Below are 21161 nucleotides of genomic sequence, written 5' to 3'. Positions count from 1 at the left end.
CCTCAGAGGCATTATTAGTGGTTTTGAGAATCATTAATTGTACGAAACATCCCACAAGTGCCATCTTTGGAGTCCAGCCTCTGCCTCCGACCATAAAGCCACGACAGCTGAACACTGTGATGGATAGCTTGGTGTGTCGGAGGACGACCAATTAAAGGATCCTCAACCTTGACAACGACAAAAAAAATCTCCACTAAGAAGCAGCCAAGGCGAAAGAGGAAGCTCTTTTTAATTCCTCGTGTTGTTTAGACATTATGACAGACGCTGCCAATGATATTGTAACTTCATACAGAGTGAGTAATTGATTTAATTCTAGGAAAAACAGTGTGATATAAACTTGTCATTACCCATCTCCAAATGTTGGTCACCTTATGCCAATGTTAAGCGTTACACAGCCTGTCACTGAAACCACGATTGCTGTTCAGACTAGTAAGGATAATATTCTTCCCACTCAGAACCTTTGTTAGAATCTGTTGTAGAGAGAGCCTGTAGTGATGGCACAGATAGCTTGTAACCTAAAGGGGAGACTCCTGTAAGTAAAATTGATAGGCATTTGTCTTGTATGCAGAAAAGCCGCATTGTTTGTTACATTAGACATAAGCATTGCAAACAAAATACACATCATACTTTAATATGTATATTTACAAGCATTGCTCAGGATTAAAGATAGTCCATCTGTACAATAAATCCCATATTAAAAGAAAGAGCCAGTCTCAACTTTAAAAAAAGGTTAATAATTTAACACTTAGGACTTGGTAAACATTCAGGACATTTCTGGCTGTGCACCTATTTTTCTCAGCTGCACCATTGATTCAAACTAATCACTATCTGTTTGTCAGTTGAAGAAAAAGCTTGTTTGTAGCCATGGAAACCTCTTTCGTGATGGTTGGTTGGCTTAGGGTTGTCGGGGTTATCTTAAAGAAGCCTTAAAATCAGGTGTGTCAAACTCAGTACTGAGTGTCTTCTGGCTTTCCTTCCACTCGAGCTCTCAATTAATTAATTAATTAATTGGTTCTTATTTTGATTAATTGGACAAATTCAACACTTCTTTCCAGACCCTTAAATGTTTTACAGGTAGAATACCTTGAATCAAGTGCATTTTTAAATAGTCAACTGTAAGTGACAGAATATTAAATATGTCCAATTGAACAAATAATTAGACCCAGAGGTTGTGCTAGCTTTTCTGTTCATGTGTTCCTGAAACACACATGCCTGAAATTTTGCATCCCATCCATCAAATACTAAACTATTGTTAACACAAAGGCTAATAAACTCCAGGGGTTGCATTTTGGTAATTTTTTATGAACGTTTAAAATCTATGCCATATAGTAGTTTAAACTCTGTCTGTGTATAGATATATGTATGAACACTGTGGCAATGCGCCCGCCCCTGTGTGTATTTGTGTGTTATGTGCTGTATGTTGCGTGTGTTAATGTTGGTGTATAGATTGGTACACGGGATATAAACGGGTCTGTGTTTCATGTGTGTGTAAAGTGTATAATTATATTTAGGCACGAGGATGGCACATCACGCACGTGCATTTAAAATATAATATGTGTGGCACGGGGTTGCACGTAATGAATTCACGTGCTGGGATTCAAGTGAATAATTAATTCGTAATTGAATCCCAGCACAAACAGTATAAATAGATGCACGTTTAGTCACTCGGGGGTTGGGTGTTCGGAAGAGGAGAACGGGTGAGAGAGAGAGGAGTAATTAAAAGTAAAAACGTGCAAGATAAGTGTTTGTTCTCACCGTGTTTGTTTGTCTGTCCGTGCACCGTTTGTTTAGTGTCAGTCGTTTTGTCTGTCTGTTTATTTTGGCGTCAAGTGCCGTGTCCTGTTTTGTATTCCGTTGTTTAAACCTTTTATTTTGTTATTAAACGCTGAGTGCAGCCATTGCACTCGGCTCATCATCACAACCACCGTCTCTGTGTATTCCTTTCTGGTCTGACGCCACCCACTCTGGCCGTCTTTGTGACAACACAGACACACTTTTTTCTTTGTTATATACTAACAGTAGACAGTTCCCATGACAACGAGACAGGATTCTAAGCACTGTTTGTTGCCTTCATCTACGTGTCTTTTCATATTTTTCTACATTCCAATAACAGCAACAGCATCGCAGTGTCTTAAGCGAAGATTCTTGAACATCTGTACATCCGCAGTTTTTTCACACACACTACAGATGCATCTTGCCGTCTCGATAAACGATCCACAGATTCTTCATCTCCCATTGAAAATTATAAGAACATACTTTTCATTTGCGTTTTTATGCATTACTACTCTTTCGGTCGATGGCTGAGATGCAGATGGGTGATCTTCATGAGAATGCCCTGAAGATGCTGACTACTTGGCAAAAAAACTTTCGATTGACAACTGACTTGTTATCGGTGTACACTCCGCAGGTATATATTTTTGTGCTTAAAAAAATCGCCTTCTCAAGACTCGCCTCTTCAGAAAGCACCTGTAGAACTCCTCTGTTTTTTCCCCTGGGACACATATCACCCTTCCTTAAATGCGCTTTACTTGCTCTTATCTGCCCCCTATTTTACTGCATTTAATCCTGTACTTCAGAGTACTATAATCCTGCCAAGTGTTTAATCTGTAGTATTTTGTATTTAATTATATCCTGATGTAACTATCACTGACACTGTTATCTGTTGTATTATTGAATTGTATTTTGTCACACTTGTACTTGCTTGAACCAGAGTCATTGTATTCATCATTGTATTTACCTTGCTCTTAATTGTATTATTACTAACACTGTGATTCTTGAAATGTATTTGTTTACGACTGTAAGTCGCCCTGGATAAGGGTGTCTGTTAAGAAATAAATAATAATAATAATAATAATAATAATAATAATAATAATAATAATAATAATAATAATAATAATAACAGCACTGTCTGCAAATCCCTTTCAACCACAGCCTGTGGCATAGAGGCACTTGATGTTTCACGCCAGCATGGCTAATTGTAAGCCTCTGCTGACTGGAAAGCAACATGTCTTTTGTAGGTTAAGAAGCATTTGCAATGGGGACATCAACAACACAAAGTTGCTGTGAACCATGTTACCCTGTTATGAAACATAATCCTCAATTGGCCAATGAGTTCAGGATGAAAAGGTGTCTACGAGGATATGGGGCCTGTTCTGATGGTAAAGATTGAGTCTGCCAATCAGTTTCACTAGCTCTGCCAACAAAATGTTTTCATAACCCTGGTTCCCTGAAATAGAAATGTAATACCTAATGGGTGTTTATCCCGAAACCTGTATATTCTATATCAAAGCTGCTCATCCGAGCCTGTGACGCAGTCATGCCCACCCATGAGGGTATAAAGGACTGCACGCACAGGTCTTTGGCAGATGCACCCTGGAAAAAACCTCATGAAATTGCCATGCTCCAGGTGGAATGAACAGTGAGCTTCTCTGGAGGGGACAAGTTGGCTCACTCATAGGCAGTCCTGACTGGATCTGCTATCTATTTGGACAGCCTCTGTTTAGACAGGGCTTGACGTGGGACTTCACCCCATAGAAGACAAAAAATTGTTTGGACTGCCTCCAACTTTTCGTCCTGTCATTGTAGTACGCCAGGGCCCGCACTGGGCAGAGCATATGGAGCTGTCGCTCCCTGTCAGACTGGAAAAGAGATGGATGGAAAGCCTCTAATTCCACAGACTGGTTGATATAAAATGCAAAAAAGCAGGATTGGTACGAAGCGTAACTTTTGTCCTGGCTTCTGCAAAAATTAAAAATTCCATCTCCGCTGAATGCAAGGGCTCATATGGAGGCTTCATGAGTACATCAAGCACCACATTAAGCATCCAGTGAGGAACAATATAATTTATAGGCGGCCGAAGCAGCCAAGCTTTATTCAAAAATTGCCCTGCCAGGAAGTGAGCTCCTGGGGAGACAGAGTCAATTTTGACATGGCAAGCTGAACTAGCTGCCAGAAAGACCTTTTAATGTAGATGGGGATTTCCCCTCATCAAACAGGACCTGCAAAAATTGCAGTAAACTGCCATGAGACAAGTCGTGAGGTCGAACCCAGGAGGCAGACACCACATCTGAAAAGCCCCACTTGTACCCGTGCTGGGAACGTGTAGACGCTGCTCTGGCATTTTGTAGGGTGTCAATAACCCTATTGGACAGACCCAGATGGCTCAGATGCAGCTGTTCCAGGGCCAGATCCAGAGCTGCAGGTTTGATGCGTCGGGATGCCATATGGTCCCCCATGCCTGACTGAGTAGGTCACAGCGCTTGGCAGTCTCCATGGCTGGCTGCCCAGCAGCTGCATCAGGGTCAATAAGGGGCTACTAGTAGCACCTTGGCCCGGTCCTGCCTGATTTTCTCCAGACACAATGGGAGCAGGGAGAGCGGCGGGAAGGCATATAACAGTTGCCGCAGCCATTGGTGTGCCAAGGCATCTACTGCCAGCAGGTCCTCGCCTCCTATTATGGAGAAACAGAAGGGATAGTGGGTCTATTCCTGGGAGGCAAAGAGGTCTAACTCTGCTTTTTTTCCGTACCTCTCCCAAATGAGGCTCACCACCTCAGAGTCTGACGATCTCTTGGAATGACTCTTCTTCTTCCTTGGGGGAGGAGGAGAGACAGAGGAGGATGAGGACTAATTTCTCGGGTGCGTCATCTAACAGAGGGTGATGGGACGGAGCGCTGTGCAGGAGTGAGTGACGCAGAGCGCTCTGTAGAGCTGTGGGAGAGACGTTTCTGCAGCATGCACTTGGAGAAATGTGCACAAAACTCTCATAAACTGCAGTTCACCAGTGCCTCTTTTGCGTGCTCTGGCTCCAGGCAGGAAGAGCATCTGCCGTGCTTGTCCTCAACAGGCAGACTGACCTTGCATGTCTCGCAGGGATAAAACCCAGGCATTATGCAAGTAGCAATGCAGTTTACAGTAACAATGTACAGGTGCTGCCTCAGTCTGCTTAAAGACAGCAACAGGTCGGAATGGTGCAGTACCGGTGCTGTAGCCTCGATCCCAGTACGGTACGGTAAGGTGCAGTACCGGGCCCACCAGTTCACAGTTACCGTGGGTAGCAATGTACAGGGATGCCCAACTGTGCAAGCTACTGGCAAAACCACTCAGTACTCACACGAGACTGAGGGAAGCCTGCTTGTTAGAATAAACTAACAAAGCCCTCGTAATGGTGATGCAAAAGCTGTCACCAAAACGGCATCAAGATGCTGTGATAGAGATTGCAAGTAACCACAACAGAAGCAGCCTCTTGTTTCTGCGCAGCACTGCTGAACCCAGCAGCTGTTCTCACTACACTTGTGCCGCAGCACACATTGCAGACAGGCCTGCGCTTAGTCTCTGTGAAAACAGAAAAACAGAATGAAAAAAGAAAAATATTTATTTTTCTCAAACAAAATACAGTAATAACAATTACTTTAATTATACAAAGCGTCTTGTAATTTTGTCTGAAGCCAAAATGAGAATAAAATAGCTCCAGCCAGAGCTATTGCAGACTGGGGGGAAAGCACAAAGTCAGCCGACTTACGTTGCTTGATCCCTGGGAAGGAGCGACTCAAGCCGCTGGCTTCACGCTGGGCACAAGGCTGCAGCAGGACGTAACAAACAACAGGCTGCATTGCACAAATACGCGTAATTAGTAAAACTAATACAGCGATTAGTTTTTAATATCGCATATAATTTGTGTAAAAACACAATACAACTGAATAGGCTCTCCTGTCAGGTCAGTTCTTATGAAGGAAAAATGACACGGAGATCTATGTGTGCAGTCGTTTATACCCTTGGTGGCAGGCATGATTGCGTCACAGGATAGGCTGAGCAGCTTTGGTATATAATAGTCAGGTTTTGGGGTCTTTAAGAGTTAAACACCCATTAGGTAATGGTTACATTTCGTACTTGAAAGGGAACAGAGAAGATTCACTTTTGTTCGAGACTGGTTTGAAGAGCATGTCTTCCAGTACTTGTCGTGGTTGGCACACTCCCGAGATCTGAATTCAAGTGATAATTTATGAGATGAGTTGGAACAGTAGGATCGCAGATGATAACTACCTCAATCTACCATTAAATAAAGGAATGGACTGAAATCCTTAATACCATTTTGGTGGTGTATTCTCTCATATTTTAATTTCCCCACAAAGCACACAACCAAAACTAAGGAAGAATCTGGTTTCCTAATCTCTCTCTAATTAATTTATGTTTTAAGTATAAATACAAATACACATTGCATTAGTTATGCATGAATTATGACAAGTAAGTTTAAGCAAATCTTAAGCAGTACACCACTATACAACAATAGCAGCAACTAAACCTTGCAGATGTGACACTATAGAAGTATTAGTTCATTTTAAAGTAAAAGCATCAAGATACTATATACAGCCATGTTATTTGCAGAGTGGCATACCTTCCTATTTCTGGCTGTGTTATGGCCCCATACACACGATACTGTCCTATTTTCGGTGAATGTTCAGTGGCCTTATTCACGTCTTCATTGGCAGAGTTAACTGTCCATGCTTCTGATGGTGTTTCTTCTGTATTTGGGTCAGTGGTTTCTTGATATTGTAGCATTTTCGGGTTCTTCTGGGACAGAAATGAGACTGAAGCCGTGAGTAATGAAGGCTCAAGTCGTTTATTTTTGTACAATAATTAATTAAATAAAATCATAAAGTAAGGGAAGGGAATTGGGAGTCGAAAATTCAAATAAAATGATTAATGGTATTTGTCTTTCCTTACCCTACCCCTTTTTCTCTCTTTCTCTCTGTCTCCCCTAAACACAGTCTTATCTTTCTTACTCATGCTCTTGTCTTTCCTGAATCTCACGGTCTTTTCAATGCACCCCCTTATATTCCCTCGCTCCCTCCACCACCTACGTCCTTCGCGCCAAACCTGCACCCAAATTCCCCTGCACGCACGCACACCCACCATGCAACTCCTGCATGCATACACCCACCATGCAACCCCTGCATGCATACACCACCATGCAACCCCTGCACGTATACACACACACCCCCCCTCTACACTATCCTGATTCTTTCCCCTCCCCCCAGGATCGCTACACTATGTAACCAACAATGACTACTAATTCTACTACTGTACTGATAGTATTCATAAGAAGATAAGAACATAAGAATGTTTACAAACGAGAGGAGGCCATTCGGCCCATCTTGCTCGTTTGGTTGTTAGTAGCTTATTGATCCCAGAGTCTCATCAAGCAGCTTCTTGAAGGATCCCAGGGTGTCAGCTTCAACAACATTATAGGGGAGTTGGTTCCAGACCCTCACAATTCTCTGTCTAAAAAAATGCCTCTTATTTTCTGTTCTGAATGCCCCTTTATCTAATCTCCATTTGTGACCCCTGGTCCTTGTTTCTTTATTCAGGTCAAAAAAGTCCCTTGGGTTGACATTTGTCATTACCAATTTTGAATGCTTGAATCAGATCGCCGCGTAGTCTTCTTTCTTAAAGACTGAATAGATTCCATTCTTTGCCTGTCTGCATTTGACATGCCTTTTAAACCCGGAATAATTCTGGTCGCTCTTCTTTGCACTCTTTCTATAGCAGCAATATCCTTTTTGTAGTGAGGTGACCAGAACTGAAAACAATATTCTAGATGAGGTCTTACTAATGCATTGTAAAGTTTTAACATTACTTCCCTTGATTTAAATTCAACACTTTTCACTATATATCTGAGCATCTTGTTGGCTTTTTTATAGCTTCCCCACATTGTCTAGATGAAGACATTTCTGAGTTTTAATTTTAATTTCCTTCCTAGCTCTGAATTTGTTCTTGCTTTAAAACCTTAATCTTGCTCAGTTTCTTCCAATGTTGTCTGTACCGATGTAGACGACTACTACCGGGTCATCTCCTGTTCGTTCTAGGAGCCTGTCCACGTTCTCAGTGATGTATGTGACAAAGGATCCCGGAAGGCAGCACACTGTTGTAGTAAGGGGGTCCAGACTGCAAACTGAACTGGCTGTGTTTCTCAATATGGAGTCCCCAACAATCATGACCTCCCTTCTTTTTGCTGTCTGGCCACCACTGTTTATAGGGTCTTGGATATTGTTCATTTCGTTCTCTTGATGTTGGTTTTGATCATCTAAATTTTGAAGTGGCTTTGTTGGATGTTTTGATTTCTGGTGGTTGTGTTTGACAAAGTTTCTTTTTTTTCCCCTGCTTCTGCCTACCTGAACCTAGCTGTTTTGACTCTTTTCTATCTCTCTGGTGGCTTTCAGTCTGTTAGGGGTGCAGACTTCCAAGAATTGTGGGTGTGCCAGCTCCTCAAGCTCCTGTTGCTGTCTCATTTCCTGCAGCTCCATTTCTAGCATACTTACTAGTCTAAGCAAGTCCTGGATCATGCTGAACTTTACACACACTTGGTTTAGCTCTGCTGGGTTTTCTCGGATTTCCCACATCATGCAGGTGTCACAGACTACTGGCTTGAAGGCCATGTTATTATTATTATTATTATTATTATTATTATTATTATTTTGTAAGTTTAAGTTTAGCTGCTCTGCACTTTTAAAACGATGCACTTCTCACACGATGTCGTAGTAGGCCCATGTTGTGCCGTAGATCGCAGATATTGGTACCATGGCAACTAACATACTGCACCAGCTTGCTCACAGATTTGTAAGAAATGCTGCCCTCATCAACATTTCTTGTTTTACAGTACATCAAAGTGTATAAGCTCAAAAATGAAGCTGTATTCTTTTTTATGCAGTACTCGTAACCTAAAAGGTTGTAGCAGAAAGAAAAAGACTTGCCTTATGTGAAGGCATTTATCATACACAGGACCACCGACAGGAGTTATTATAAAGTAAAATAAAACAAATAAAACTGCAAAGGAAAGCACTGAACACCCACTTTGTCTACAGATCAGGAGTTCATAAACCAGCAAAGCTGACTCACTTGGGATCTAAACTAACAGCATGGCAGCTTTCTTATACACAGCTGGAGGTTAGCACTCATTTTCAAGCAATATATGGCTCAGAATGTATAAATCCTGCAGTCATCTAACCCAATATAGCTACCACATGCCTAGTCGTTGTACTTTACACTGGTACAGAGAGAAAAAGCCAGAAACATTAAAGAAAATATACAGTGTAAGGGATGCTGTGGTTGTCTTGATGGTTGTCTTTTTCTTCAAATACAGTAGAAAACACAATCTTTACAAAATGCTGCGTGCAATTGCAAATGCATTTGAAAACCTTGCAACTTAATACATACATCAATACACCAAACACAAAGTTACTTTGCTTTTAGCTCCTGAACCACAATAAAATACAGCTGGCTTTTTGAAATAGTTAAGACAAAACAACTGTTGAACTTTAAAATCTTTGTCATTATTAAGAAAGGCTTGTTAAAAAAATGTATAGATGTGTACCTTAGTTAGTCCCTCCAGGATTCCGTGGTGGCGGCAAAAATCACGGAATTTCAATTTTTTGCAAAAAAATGAAAACTCAAACATTTGTTCCCTACTATCACTGTACATGTCACAAGAGAGGATACCGTTAGGTTACTTCCATAACCCTGGTTCACTGACAGAGGAGACGACCACCAAGACATTACGTATGGGATATGCCTGCCCATTCGACTGGTATTGCTGAGCTCTCTATACCAGGGCACCAAAGCACTGAGAGGCGCCTAGCCTTAACCGCGTCAACACAACTAGGGAGCGCATAGCATATACCGTGGTGGATACACAGGCTCGAGTGGCTGCGGTAGGCAATCAGGAAAGCAGTACAGGTGAGCGCATGGTGTTGCACCACAGTACAGAGGCAACGCGGGTGAACTGAAATTTTTAAGCTCACCACGGGGGCGGGCTGAGGCAGTCCAGCAGAGTCAACTCCACAGTGGGGCGAGGCAGAGCCAGGGTCCGGTGGAGGATCACGCGTCTCTTTTTCTTTTTAAACTGCAATAGCAGAGGAAAACACAAAACAGCAACTGCTGTAAGGTTTTAAAGCAAACTGCAATCACAAAGCGATGTAGGCTGTTAAACAGAAAAAGAGTAAACAAACTGCAGTAACTGGACAGGGGTGTCTAGCCTGGACTATGTGCAGTCACACGACCGGGGCGGTGTGTAGCCTACAGCAGAGTGGAGCAACGTCTACAGCCAGAGGGCAACAACGCACCTCGAGGGCGCTATGCGCACTGAGGTACTAGACACCTGCCTACCGTGCGCACAGAGTACCGTGCACCGAGCAGCAACGTGAGCTCTTGCGCTAGTTCTGTGGAAGTGGCCAAGCACCGTGCGCACAAGTACCATGGCACTATGTGCACCGAGTATCGCGCAGCACCGTGAGCTGTTGCGCTAGGTCTGAGGCAGTGGCCAAGCAACGTGTGCACCGCCTGCACTGTGCGTCCCGAGTGCCGAGCAACGTGCAGCACTGTGCGTTCCCACATTAGCATTGTATTAAGCACCGTGTGCATCGTACGTACCGAGTACGATGCACTATGTGCACCACATACCGTGCAGCACTGTGCGTTCCTGCACTAGCGTTGTAGCAGTGGGTACCAAGCACTGCATCCACCATGTACCGTGCAGGCGCTGGGCACCGTGTGCCATATGCACTGAGCACTTGTGCACCGAGATACATAAGATTCAACTCGAGAAGCTCTTTTCTATCAACGCTCAGCTAGACATAGAGGTCTTACCTTACCATCTTGAGAAGGAAAAAGAGAAATGGCTTCCTGTTTATGGCAGTTTTATCCCCTCGGTGGGTGGGACCGAGTGCATCATCCCAGGAAGGGGCCTATCGGCAGCTCTGGTATAGAAAGCTCAGCAATACCTACCCAATGGGCACGCATATCCCATACATAATGTCTTGGTGGTCGTCTTCGAATTGAAAGAGACACGCTATTTGTATAGTGAGAAGTGTGGTGGGGTTTCAGTGCAAGCTTTAGTTCAGTCATGGAGATTCCTAAGGTTATTGGTAAGTCCAGTATTTCCATTAACTCACCATCATAGCTTCTGTTAAAATGGCAGAAGAGCGTGACAACGACCATGGATAGACAAACAGTGGCTACTGAAAAATGAAAAGGTAGATTATTATTATTATTATTATTATTATTATTATTGTTATTGTTATTGTTATTATTGTTATTGTTGTTTTACAAATGGGTTTCATAGTTTAGTTGCAAGTTCAAAGCGAAGCGTTGCTCTGTTACTCCTATGTGAAAGGTCAGAGAAAAACAATTAGGACCTTGCTTGTACTCCCTATGTTACAGGTCCTGAAAGATGTCATTCAATTATATATGGAAATACACACGTTTTTTGTACATGGTGTAGTAACATGAATGCTCAAAAAAGAAGGGGGCGGTGCACTATATTTCATATTATCCGATTACTTGGGATGACTTCACATTTTTGTGAAAATCCTTTTTTTTTTTTTTTTTTTTTAAATCGTTAACTTTCCCGTTTGTTTTTTGGTGAACAGCAAATGTTTCTAAAAATACCCTGTTACATTTATACCTAAAAATGCCTAGTACACATTTGTAAAACAGTGCATTTGTAAAATGTACCAATGCTAATTTAAATCCCAGTGCACCACTACAATCTTATTCTGCTAGGCAAATGTCATATGTTTTGGCCATAACTGTATTTTTTTGTTATGTTTTATGTATATTTTAAAAAATGGCATCCAATAGTCAGTGCTGTAAGAGTTTTTTTTTTTAAGTGAACTCTCTTTGCTTTATTGTATGTTTTTTCATCATCTTCTTTGTTTTCCATAAAATGTGGCAAACGTTTGTTCTTTTTTTTCTTCAGATTTTAGTAATGCGATTTAATAAAAAATTAATTTAACTAACTGTGACTTACTTTATCTCATTTAATGATACTCATTAACACTGTTTTTCATTAAAAGTCATTGCCGCAGAATTTTCTTTGCAGATTTTAGGATATTTTTCTGCAGATTTCAATGAGGACTACTTAGTGTTTCAGTGTTTGTGTTAAAACTTAGAAAGATGTTTAAATTTCAGCAGTGTTTGTATGTCTGATATTGTGTTTGGCTGACATGCTTTATTTTGGTTCAAGTGTTAAATGCAGAGTAACGTTTGGTTGTTATCATAACGCTGGTTCCCTGAAATAGAAATGTGTCCATTACATAATGGGTTATCTTGGTTTACCTGAAAATTCTGAGACTTACCAAAGCTGTCACGCAGTGACCAGCAACGTCATCACACCAGTCTCCACCCCTCCTGGAAGGCACTAGACTCCATGATGACAGTTGAACAGCAGCAGTCATTTTTTTTCTTCAGCCTGCTACGTGTAATGTACGCAGCGACCAAAGATTGTAATGGTACATTTCTATTTCAGGGAACCAGGATTATAATAATAACCTAACGTTCACTTTGAAGTACGAAATGTATCCATTACATAATGGGTAATTATACCCAAGCCGTCGCAAAGTGCATTACTTGCAGAACAACATAAATCTGAGAGGGTCAGACAGCAAGGCTGCCACAATATAGATTGATTATTTATTTATGTATTTATTTATTTATTTATTTATTTTTACATAGCAGGGATCAGTTCTCTGCAGGTGCTTCCGGTATCGACATAGAAGCTGCCGTTAGCACTCTGGTCCCAGAGGGTTTTGAGGATCCAGCACATTTAGCCTGTAAAACCTTGTGAAAGTATGGAGCGTGGCCCATACTGCAGTATTGCAAATGTCAGTGACAGATGCACCCTGGAACAACTCCAAAGAGGTAGACATACTTCTTGTGGCGTGACCAGTGACCTTCATAAGAGGGCGCAAGTTGGCTTGTTTATAAGCAATCATGACTGTCTCTGCAATCCAACCGGACAGCCTCTGCTTAGACGGGACTTTACCGTGTGCCTTAGCTCCATAGCAGATGAACAGCTGTTGAGATTGCGTCCAACTTTTGTTCTGTCAACATAATATGCTAATGCCTTAACAGGACAAAGCGCATGGAGCTTACGCTCCCAATCCAACTGGAAAGGAGTGGGATGGAAAGCCTCCAGCTCCACCGATTTGGTTGCCGTGGAAGGTAGAAATACATTTAGGCAAGAAAGCAGTGTTTGTGTGGAGCGTGACCTTGGTCATAGACTCTGCGAAAAACAGAAAAGCTTTCGCCACAGAAAAGGCTTGCACCTCGCTCACGAGCTTGGTGGAGGTGAGGGCAAGCAAAAATGCTGTCTTAAAAGACAGATGTTTCAGCTCAGCTGAATGCAGGGGTTCAAAGGGCAGCTTCATGAGTGCCACAAGCACTACGTTAAGCCACCACTGAGGAACCTTGTCTCGTGCAGCCTCCGAGCCCCTTTCAAAAATTGCCCCACCAGGAAGTGAGCTCCTGTGGAGACTGTCGATTTTAACATGGCAAGCAGAATTTGCTGCCAAGTACACCTTCAATGTCGAGGGTGATTTCCCCTCATCAAATAGGTCTTGCAGGAACTGCAGAATGACCAGCATGGGACATGTAGTGAGGTTGAAGCGTCACGTCAGACACCAGGTCTGGAACACAGCCTACTTTAACCCGTACTGGTGGGCTCGCATAGAAGTGGCCTTGACATTCTGAAGAGTTGAAATAAATCTCTCAGACAGCCCTAGCTGGCTAAAATGCAGCTGTTCAGGGGCCAGACCCAGAGCTGTAGGCTCGATGAGTCGGGGTGCCACAGGATCCCTCGCGCCTGACTGAGCAGGTCGTGGCGGAGAGGGCTGGTTGCACAGTAATTGCAACATCGCTGAAAACCAAGTCCTCCTGGGCCAGAATGGGGCTACTAAGAGCACTCTTGCCCAGTCTCGCCTGATCTTCTCCAGGCGCATCGGTAGCACTGTGGTAGGAAGGTGTACAGTAGAGCCCTCAGACACTTGTGGGCTATGGCGTCTACACCTAGTGGAGCTGAATGGAGAACCAGAGGGGACAATGGGCTGATTTCAGGGAGGCAAAAAGATCTATCACTGCTCTCCCGAATCTGTCCCAAATCATGTTCACCACGTCAGAGTGAAGTCTCCATTCCGATCCAGAGGGAATCTTCCATGATAGGAGGTCCGCTGCCCCATTCATAACTCCCGGCAGATGAACTGCTCTAAGAGATAGAATGTTGTCGTGTGCCCAAAACAGTAGTTTGCTGGATACTTATTGAAGGAGGCGGGGTGACCGCAGGCTGCCTTGGTGATTTACATAAGCCACCACTGTAGTGCAGTCCTTCCGGATCAACACATGTCTGCCTTGAACCTCCCAAGAAAAATGTTGCAAGGCCATATACACTGCTTGCAGTTCGAGGACATTGATGTGGTAGCCCACCACAGGGGTTGCCACGCACCCTGCACTCCTCGTCCATTCTACACCGCGCCTCAGCCTGTGCCAGAGGCGTTGGTGGTGATGACCTTCCTCCTCTTAACAGTAACCAGAGCCACTCCCAGGCCCAGAGGGGTCAGTTGTTTCCACCAGGATTGGGTCGCCATGCAGTGACGCGTCACTGTAAGTAAGCGATTGGGGCTCACCGCAGGCTGAAAAACCTTGCGATTGAACCACACTTGGAGGGGGCACATTCGGAGGAGACCCAGAGGAAGTATCTGGGAAGCTGCTGTAATCAGGCCCAGGATCTGCTGGAAGGTGGACACTTCAGTCTCTTCCCGAGCTGAAAAAGCTATAGGCAGGACGAGAACCTGTGAACTCTTTCGACTGGCAAAGTGGCAATCATATTGCTTGCGTTCAAGCGGATTCCCAGGTAGGTGACAACCTGGGACGGCACTAGCTGGCTTTTTAGTACGTTTACCATAAGACCGAGCTTGCCTAAATGCTCGATAACTAGATCCGTATGAGCTGCTGTCTGTGTTGGAGAGTCGGTGCAAATGAGCCAGTCGTCCAGGTAATTTAACACTCTGATACCCTCAGGGGCCAGTACAGCATCTGTGCAAGGAGCTAGTGAGAGGCCAAACAGCAGCACACTGAACTCATACACTTTTCCCTGGTAGAAGTAGTGCAGGTACTCTCTGTGGCCTGGTAGTATGGGTACATGGAAGTAGGCGTCTTTCAGGTCCACTGTGGTGAACCAGTCGCCTGTCCTGACTGTGCGCAAGAGTTGCTGTGTGGACAGCATCTTGAACTTTCTGCGCCTCAGGAACAGATTGAGCTGTCTGAGGTCGAGAATGGGTCGGAGACCACCATTCTGTTTGGACACCAGGTCGTACCGAGAGTGAAAACCGGACTCCAGTTCGGGGAGGTCTGCCACTTGGATAGCCCGCCTCGGTAACAGGGTCATCACCTCTTGAGACACCACCAGGGCGTTGTGAGGGTTTGTGACCGTGGTCACGACCACTGCCGCAAAGGGAGGAAGGCCCTGTTTGAACTGGAGCCGGTAGCCAAGCTGAATCGAGCTGAGCACCCTGATGTAGTTGGTGCATGATCACCAATATGCCAGGTGGTTCTGAGAGAAGGATCTCTGGGCCTGCTGAGCCACGGCAGGTTTCGCCTGCACCCTCTGAGCCTGCAAAGGGCGGCGATACTGGCGCCGATGTCCCCTGTTGGACGGGGCACCTCGCTGCACTGGGGCCTCCATAGGGGGCTGCTGGGGTCTGGGGCGCCACGGGTCACCATTGAGGCGCCGGTCTGTGGACGTTGCACTTTCTTTGGCAGCTCCTTGGTGGACTCTCTAACTTGCTGTGACCACTTCAAGAGCTTATCCACTGCCGGGTAAAAAGTATGGCCTGGAGTGACAGGGGCATCAAGGAAGGAAGCCTTGTCTCTGTCTGGAACACACTGGTATGTGATGTAATGCATTGGAAGAAACATGTTATGATATATAGTGCAATATTAAATACTTGTTGTTTGTACTAAACAACTTGCGATCGTTCTTATTAGGTGGCAGGGATTCAAGAAATAATAATAATAATAATCCAATATCATTTCACAAATCAGACTTCTTATTGGCATTATGCATAATAATACAACACATACTGTACAAAATTGGCAAAACACAAGGTTGTATTCTTCATTTTTAGGTAAGGTTGATACGAATAGATGACATTACCACTAATGTGATGCACACTATTCAGTCATATTCATTAAAAATACAGAAATATACAGAATAATGCAGAATTGCATTAGACTTGCTATGATTCAGATCCGGCACCTATACCATACTAAACAGAGTACAAGAGATGAGCCACCTAAGAGAATTAATGCTACACAAGAGCTTTCTAAACAGCATCAACTCACATTAATGGCAGATTAGTTATGAGTGCCTCTGTCCTAATTCTCAGTCATGTCATTTACGTTAACTGCATAATTGTGCAATACAGCAATTGCGACATGATTGCAAGCAAAGTTGATATTTATCTATATGCCCATCATTCTCTTCACAGGGGAACTGGTCTGTTTGCAAAACAAATTATATTTGTACTCTGTAGCATTTACAAGACATTCATATGCGGCCATCACCACCAGCAATATATCCATGAATCTGTTTTTAAATGTGCATCTCACTGTTGATGAAAATTAGCAATCTTCAGTTTATCTTGGGAACCATTACCATATCTGTACCATTCCTTCCTAATTGATACTGACCCATACAAATCAATCTGATGGTTGCATATTGCCAGCCCTTGTCCTGCATTCAGGGAAGGGATGTACAGACCCAATTACTTAAGAAAAAACATGCATGTGAAACCTTTTTTTTCGCCTCTTGGAACTTCAAAAGTCTAATTCACTTGCATCTACACTTGATACTTGATGTATAATTTAAAAGACCAGCATATAATAAGAACGCATGGCTGACACCGATTGCTGATGCAGTGAATCTAACAGGCTTCAACTAGTATGCCTCCCTAGACACTAACTCTTCACTGACTGGTATATGCAGCCTTACTAAGTTGAAGAAATTTGCTAGTCAGTGATGTATTGAAGAGAATCGTCCCAAGTCTTCAATGTAGCTGTGCATGTTCTTCTTAGCATGAACTGGTTGATTGTATTGTTTAGTTTGAATTACAGTCCAGGAGTAAGGACTATGTCATAATGGTTTCAGTCAATACTTCAGAAACGGTTTGAATTCAGATGTTGGTGCAATAGGGTTTGTAGAACACAACTAGGTACTATGTGGTCTCACATTATTGTCATTTAAGTAGGGCTTCTGTTTTTCGGTGCTTATTTTTAGCTATTTAGTAGTGTGGAGCAGTGGTTAGGGCTCTGGACTCTTGACCAGAAGGTTGTGGGTTTAATCCCAGGTGGGGGCCACTGCTGCTGTACCCTTGAGCAAGGTACTTTACCTAGATTGCTCCAGTAAAAACCCAAGTGTATAAATGGGTAATTGTATGTAAAAATAACGTGATATCTTGTAACAATTGTAAGTCACCCTGGATAAGGGCGTCAGCTAAGAAATAAATAATAATAATAAAGGCAGGACATTGCCCAGCAGCACTAGGAAATGTATTTATTATTATTTTTGTCGTAGGTTTTATTTTCTAATGGGAAAAGGGTAAAGTCAACATGAATTGATTTACCATTTCTACAGTTTTTCCGGTGTTTATTGGATATGCACAGATTTCATTTTTTTTGTATCGGTTTTATCGGTTAAAAATGAAAATTAGAAGACCTACATATAAGCCATAATGAAGTGGAATGTTGCCGAATATTGTATCAACATATGTTCTACAGACCATAGTAAGGTAAAACATTTTCTGTAGTGGGAGTTAAATGAATGTCCTTATTTCTGCCCAATAGCTTGACCAATACCTTCCCTGTTGTGTATGGATATTGCTTTTAGCTCCTGGTAACGAGATATCATGCAGTCTTCTGAGAATTCTTGCATTCACTTAAGATTTTTTGTTTTTTGGTGACACACTCTTGTAGGGTCTGTGTCCACAATTATTATTAATTTTTTTTAGCTCCATATGAAAAACTCCAGCTACTGCTAGGAGTGATACGTCTGGTGAAGCTTTTGTCTGAGATTGTGTGCCTTTGGTTCAGTTGTGTTCCCAGGTTGACCTTTTAACATTCCTTCTCAGGACAAACATGTGGAACAAATTCAAAGTAGCACAAGATGTTACAATACTAAAATAATATACTGTCTACTAAGAAACATCTTGACCCTTATGTGTGAAACTTGTCCGAATGTCCACATTTTTAGACATAGAAAACACCTACATTTTTTAAAAACCATTTATTTATGGTTGACATTTACACAAAAAGGGGAAGTTGAACTTGGGATCTGTCACCTTTTGATTAATTGATTGTAAAAACAGTCAACACACACACTTATCATGAGTAGTGTCAATGTATCCCATGGGGTACAATATTTGTACATTAATGACAATATATGACTTTGTTTTGACAAAGGAGCATTTCTATCTGAACAAATCTAAAATGGCAAAGAACATGAAGTTAATTTGCACAATAAAAGGGGTTCAATTTCTGAATCTAGTAATTGCATAACAATATTCCAACCACTGTTTTAGTAAATATGCTTAGGCAGTGACTGTCCTTGAAAACAAACAAAAAAGAGAGAGGCATGGTTGATAGAAAAGTAGCTTTCATTGAACAAACAAAAAACATCTCAATAAAATTGCTTTTGACTTAGCGGAAGGTGTCTCAGATAGTAAAGATGCAAATGGGAAACTGCTAATGCTCATCAAACACTACTGTATTCCAATGTTTATTTTTCTATCAAATATATTTATTAAGTCTTAACCACTGGTCTGCATTGCTTTACTGTTCCATTGCCTCATCGTCGCTGCTCTCCACAAAGTCATCGTCAATGTTCTCTAAAGGAAGATCCTCCTCCAAGTCCAAGAGGTCCTCTCCAGGCCTCAGCTCGGCCAGTAGCTGTTCCATGTGCTCCAGCATCGGGCTGTCATCACATTTTACCTTCACATACAGCTGCCAGATAAGGACAGAAAACATCCATGCATGGTGAAAATGTATAGTAACAAGACAGAATTAGTAAATAAAATCAGTGCATGTTTGTAAAAGATCCTACTATTACAGTCTCATTCCAACCCACATGAGTAAAAACATAGGAATGTTACGTTTCTTTTGTTTGTTTTATAAGATGAAAGGAGCAGAGGTTGGTGTCGGGCTTGAAAAGTAATAGGCTGGAGAACTAACTAAAGGTCAGGCTTGACTAACAGTGCTGTAATTTTCCACGCACTTGCAATTGAAAGGTATTGATGTAAAAGTGCTTCTAATTAAGGTTTGGAAAGGCAATTAAAATATTAACAAAACTATCTACAGCAGTGCGCATGACATTTTTAAATGCACTTTTAATATTAACTCCAGTTTAAGCCTTCCACGTCAACAAATTCTTGTCAGCAGGAAGTTGATAGTAACAATGATATGTTTTAATTAAGACAATGCATTTCAACTTTGTGTTAACCCCTACTTTTTGTAATTTTTTTAATATATATTATATATATATATATATATATATATATATATATATATATATATATATATATATATATATATATATATATATATATACACACATACACACACACACACACACTACCGGTCAAAAGTTTTAGAACACCCCCATTTTTCCAGTTTTTATTGAAATTTAAGCAGTTCAAGTCCAGTGAATAACCTGAAATGGTACAAAGGTAAGCGGTAAACTGCCAGAGGTTAAAAAAAAAAGTTTAGGTTACCTAAAACTGAAAAATAATGTACATTTCAGAGTTATACAAAAAGGCCTTTTTCAGGGAACAAGTAATGGGTTAACAACTTACAGCTGTTCTGCAGCAATGGAAGTAAATTAAGCCTTGAAAGTTGATGCTAACAATTCCTACAGGTGTCCCAACTTTTGTTGATTACTTACAAACCCTCTGTCTGTATAAAAGCAGTGTTGGAACAGACTGTGTTACTACACCCTCTTAAGCATTATTTGGACAGTATTGTACTGCAGGAAGTAGTATATTGCTCTCATAATGGCAAGACAAAGGCAATTAACAAAGGAAGACAGACAGACCATTATAACCCTTAAAAGTGTAGGTCTTTCCTTTAGAGAAATTGCAAAGAAAGCCAAGGTGTCAGTGAGTACAGTTTCCTACACCATCAAAAGGCACTTGGAAACTGGAGGAAACTCTGACAGGAAGAGGTCTGGCAGACCCAAAGCCACAACAGAATCAGAAGACAAGTTTCGGAGAGTCAATAGCTTGCGTGATAGGCGGCTCACAGGATAACAGCTTCAAGCACAGCTTAACACTGGTCGAAGTAAGCAAGTCTCAGTTTCAACTGTGAAGAGAAGACTTCGAGCTGCAGGTTTGACAGGTCGAGTGGCAGTAAGAAAGCCATTGCTAAGATGGCAAAATAAGAAAAAGAGGCTTGCCTGGGCCATGAAGCACCGCCAGTGGACTACTGAAGACTGGTAGAAGGTCTTATGGACCGATGAATCAAAATTTGAAATCTTCGGTTCATCACGCAGGGTTTTTGTACGCCGTCGAGTAGGCGAAAGGATGGTTCCTCGGTGTGTGACACCAACTGTCAAACATGGAGGAGGAAGCGTGATGGTCTGGGGCTCTTTTGCTGGATCCAGAGTCGGAGACTTGCACAGAGTGAGTGGCACCCTGAACCAAAACTGCTACCACAGCATTTTGCAGCGCCATGCAATACCCTCTGGTATACGCCTAGTTGGTCAGGGGTTCATCCTACAGCAAGATAATGACCCAAAACATACCTCCAGGCTATGTCAGAACTACCTTAGAAGAAAAGAAAACAAGACGGTAGGCTTCAAATCATGGAATGGCCAGCACAGTCTCCAGACTTAAACTCCGTCGAGCTGGTTTGGGATGAACTGGACAGAAGGGTGAAAGCAAAGCAACCTACAAGTGCAACACATTTGTGGGAACTTCTGCAACAGTGTTGGGAAGAACTTTCCGAACAATATTTGATTTCCATTATAGAAATAATGCCACAAGTGTGTTCGTCTGTTATATCTGCAAAAGGAGGCTACTTTGATGATTAAAAAATATAGATTAAATTTTGTTAAACAAAACGATTCCATGATTTCTTTTTTATCTCCAATTGTTTATTTGTTCTATGCTTTAATTTCAGAGTACATTGAGACATTAAACTACGTAAATTTCAATAAAAACTGGAAAAATGGAGGTGTTCAAAAACTTTTGACCGGTAGAGTGTGTGTGTGTGTGTGTGTGTGTGTATATATATATATATATATATATATATATATATATATATATATATATATATACATATATA

General features: G+C 42.1%; 1 protein-coding gene across 1 annotated transcript in view; it reads right to left on the bottom strand.

The window, feature by feature from the left end:
- Positions 1-18100: 18100 nt before the first annotated feature.
- si:dkey-12j5.1 (uncharacterized) overlaps positions 18101-21161 on the bottom strand; it is a 168515-nt gene continuing 165454 nt past the window's right edge. Inside the window, exon 11 of the mRNA XM_059022485.1 lies at positions 18101-18824. Within this exon, the coding sequence (XP_058878468.1) occupies positions 18654-18824 (171 nt within the window). The 3' untranslated portion in view covers positions 18101-18653. The remainder of the gene's footprint in view (positions 18825-21161) is intronic.

Source organism: Acipenser ruthenus, chromosome 4, assembly GCF_902713425.1.
Source record: "Acipenser ruthenus chromosome 4, fAciRut3.2 maternal haplotype, whole genome shotgun sequence".
Taxonomy (NCBI): Eukaryota; Metazoa; Chordata; class Actinopteri; order Acipenseriformes; family Acipenseridae; genus Acipenser; species Acipenser ruthenus.
The sequence above is the reverse complement of the archived record's forward strand: the minus strand, read 5'-3'. Positions and strand labels throughout refer to the sequence as shown.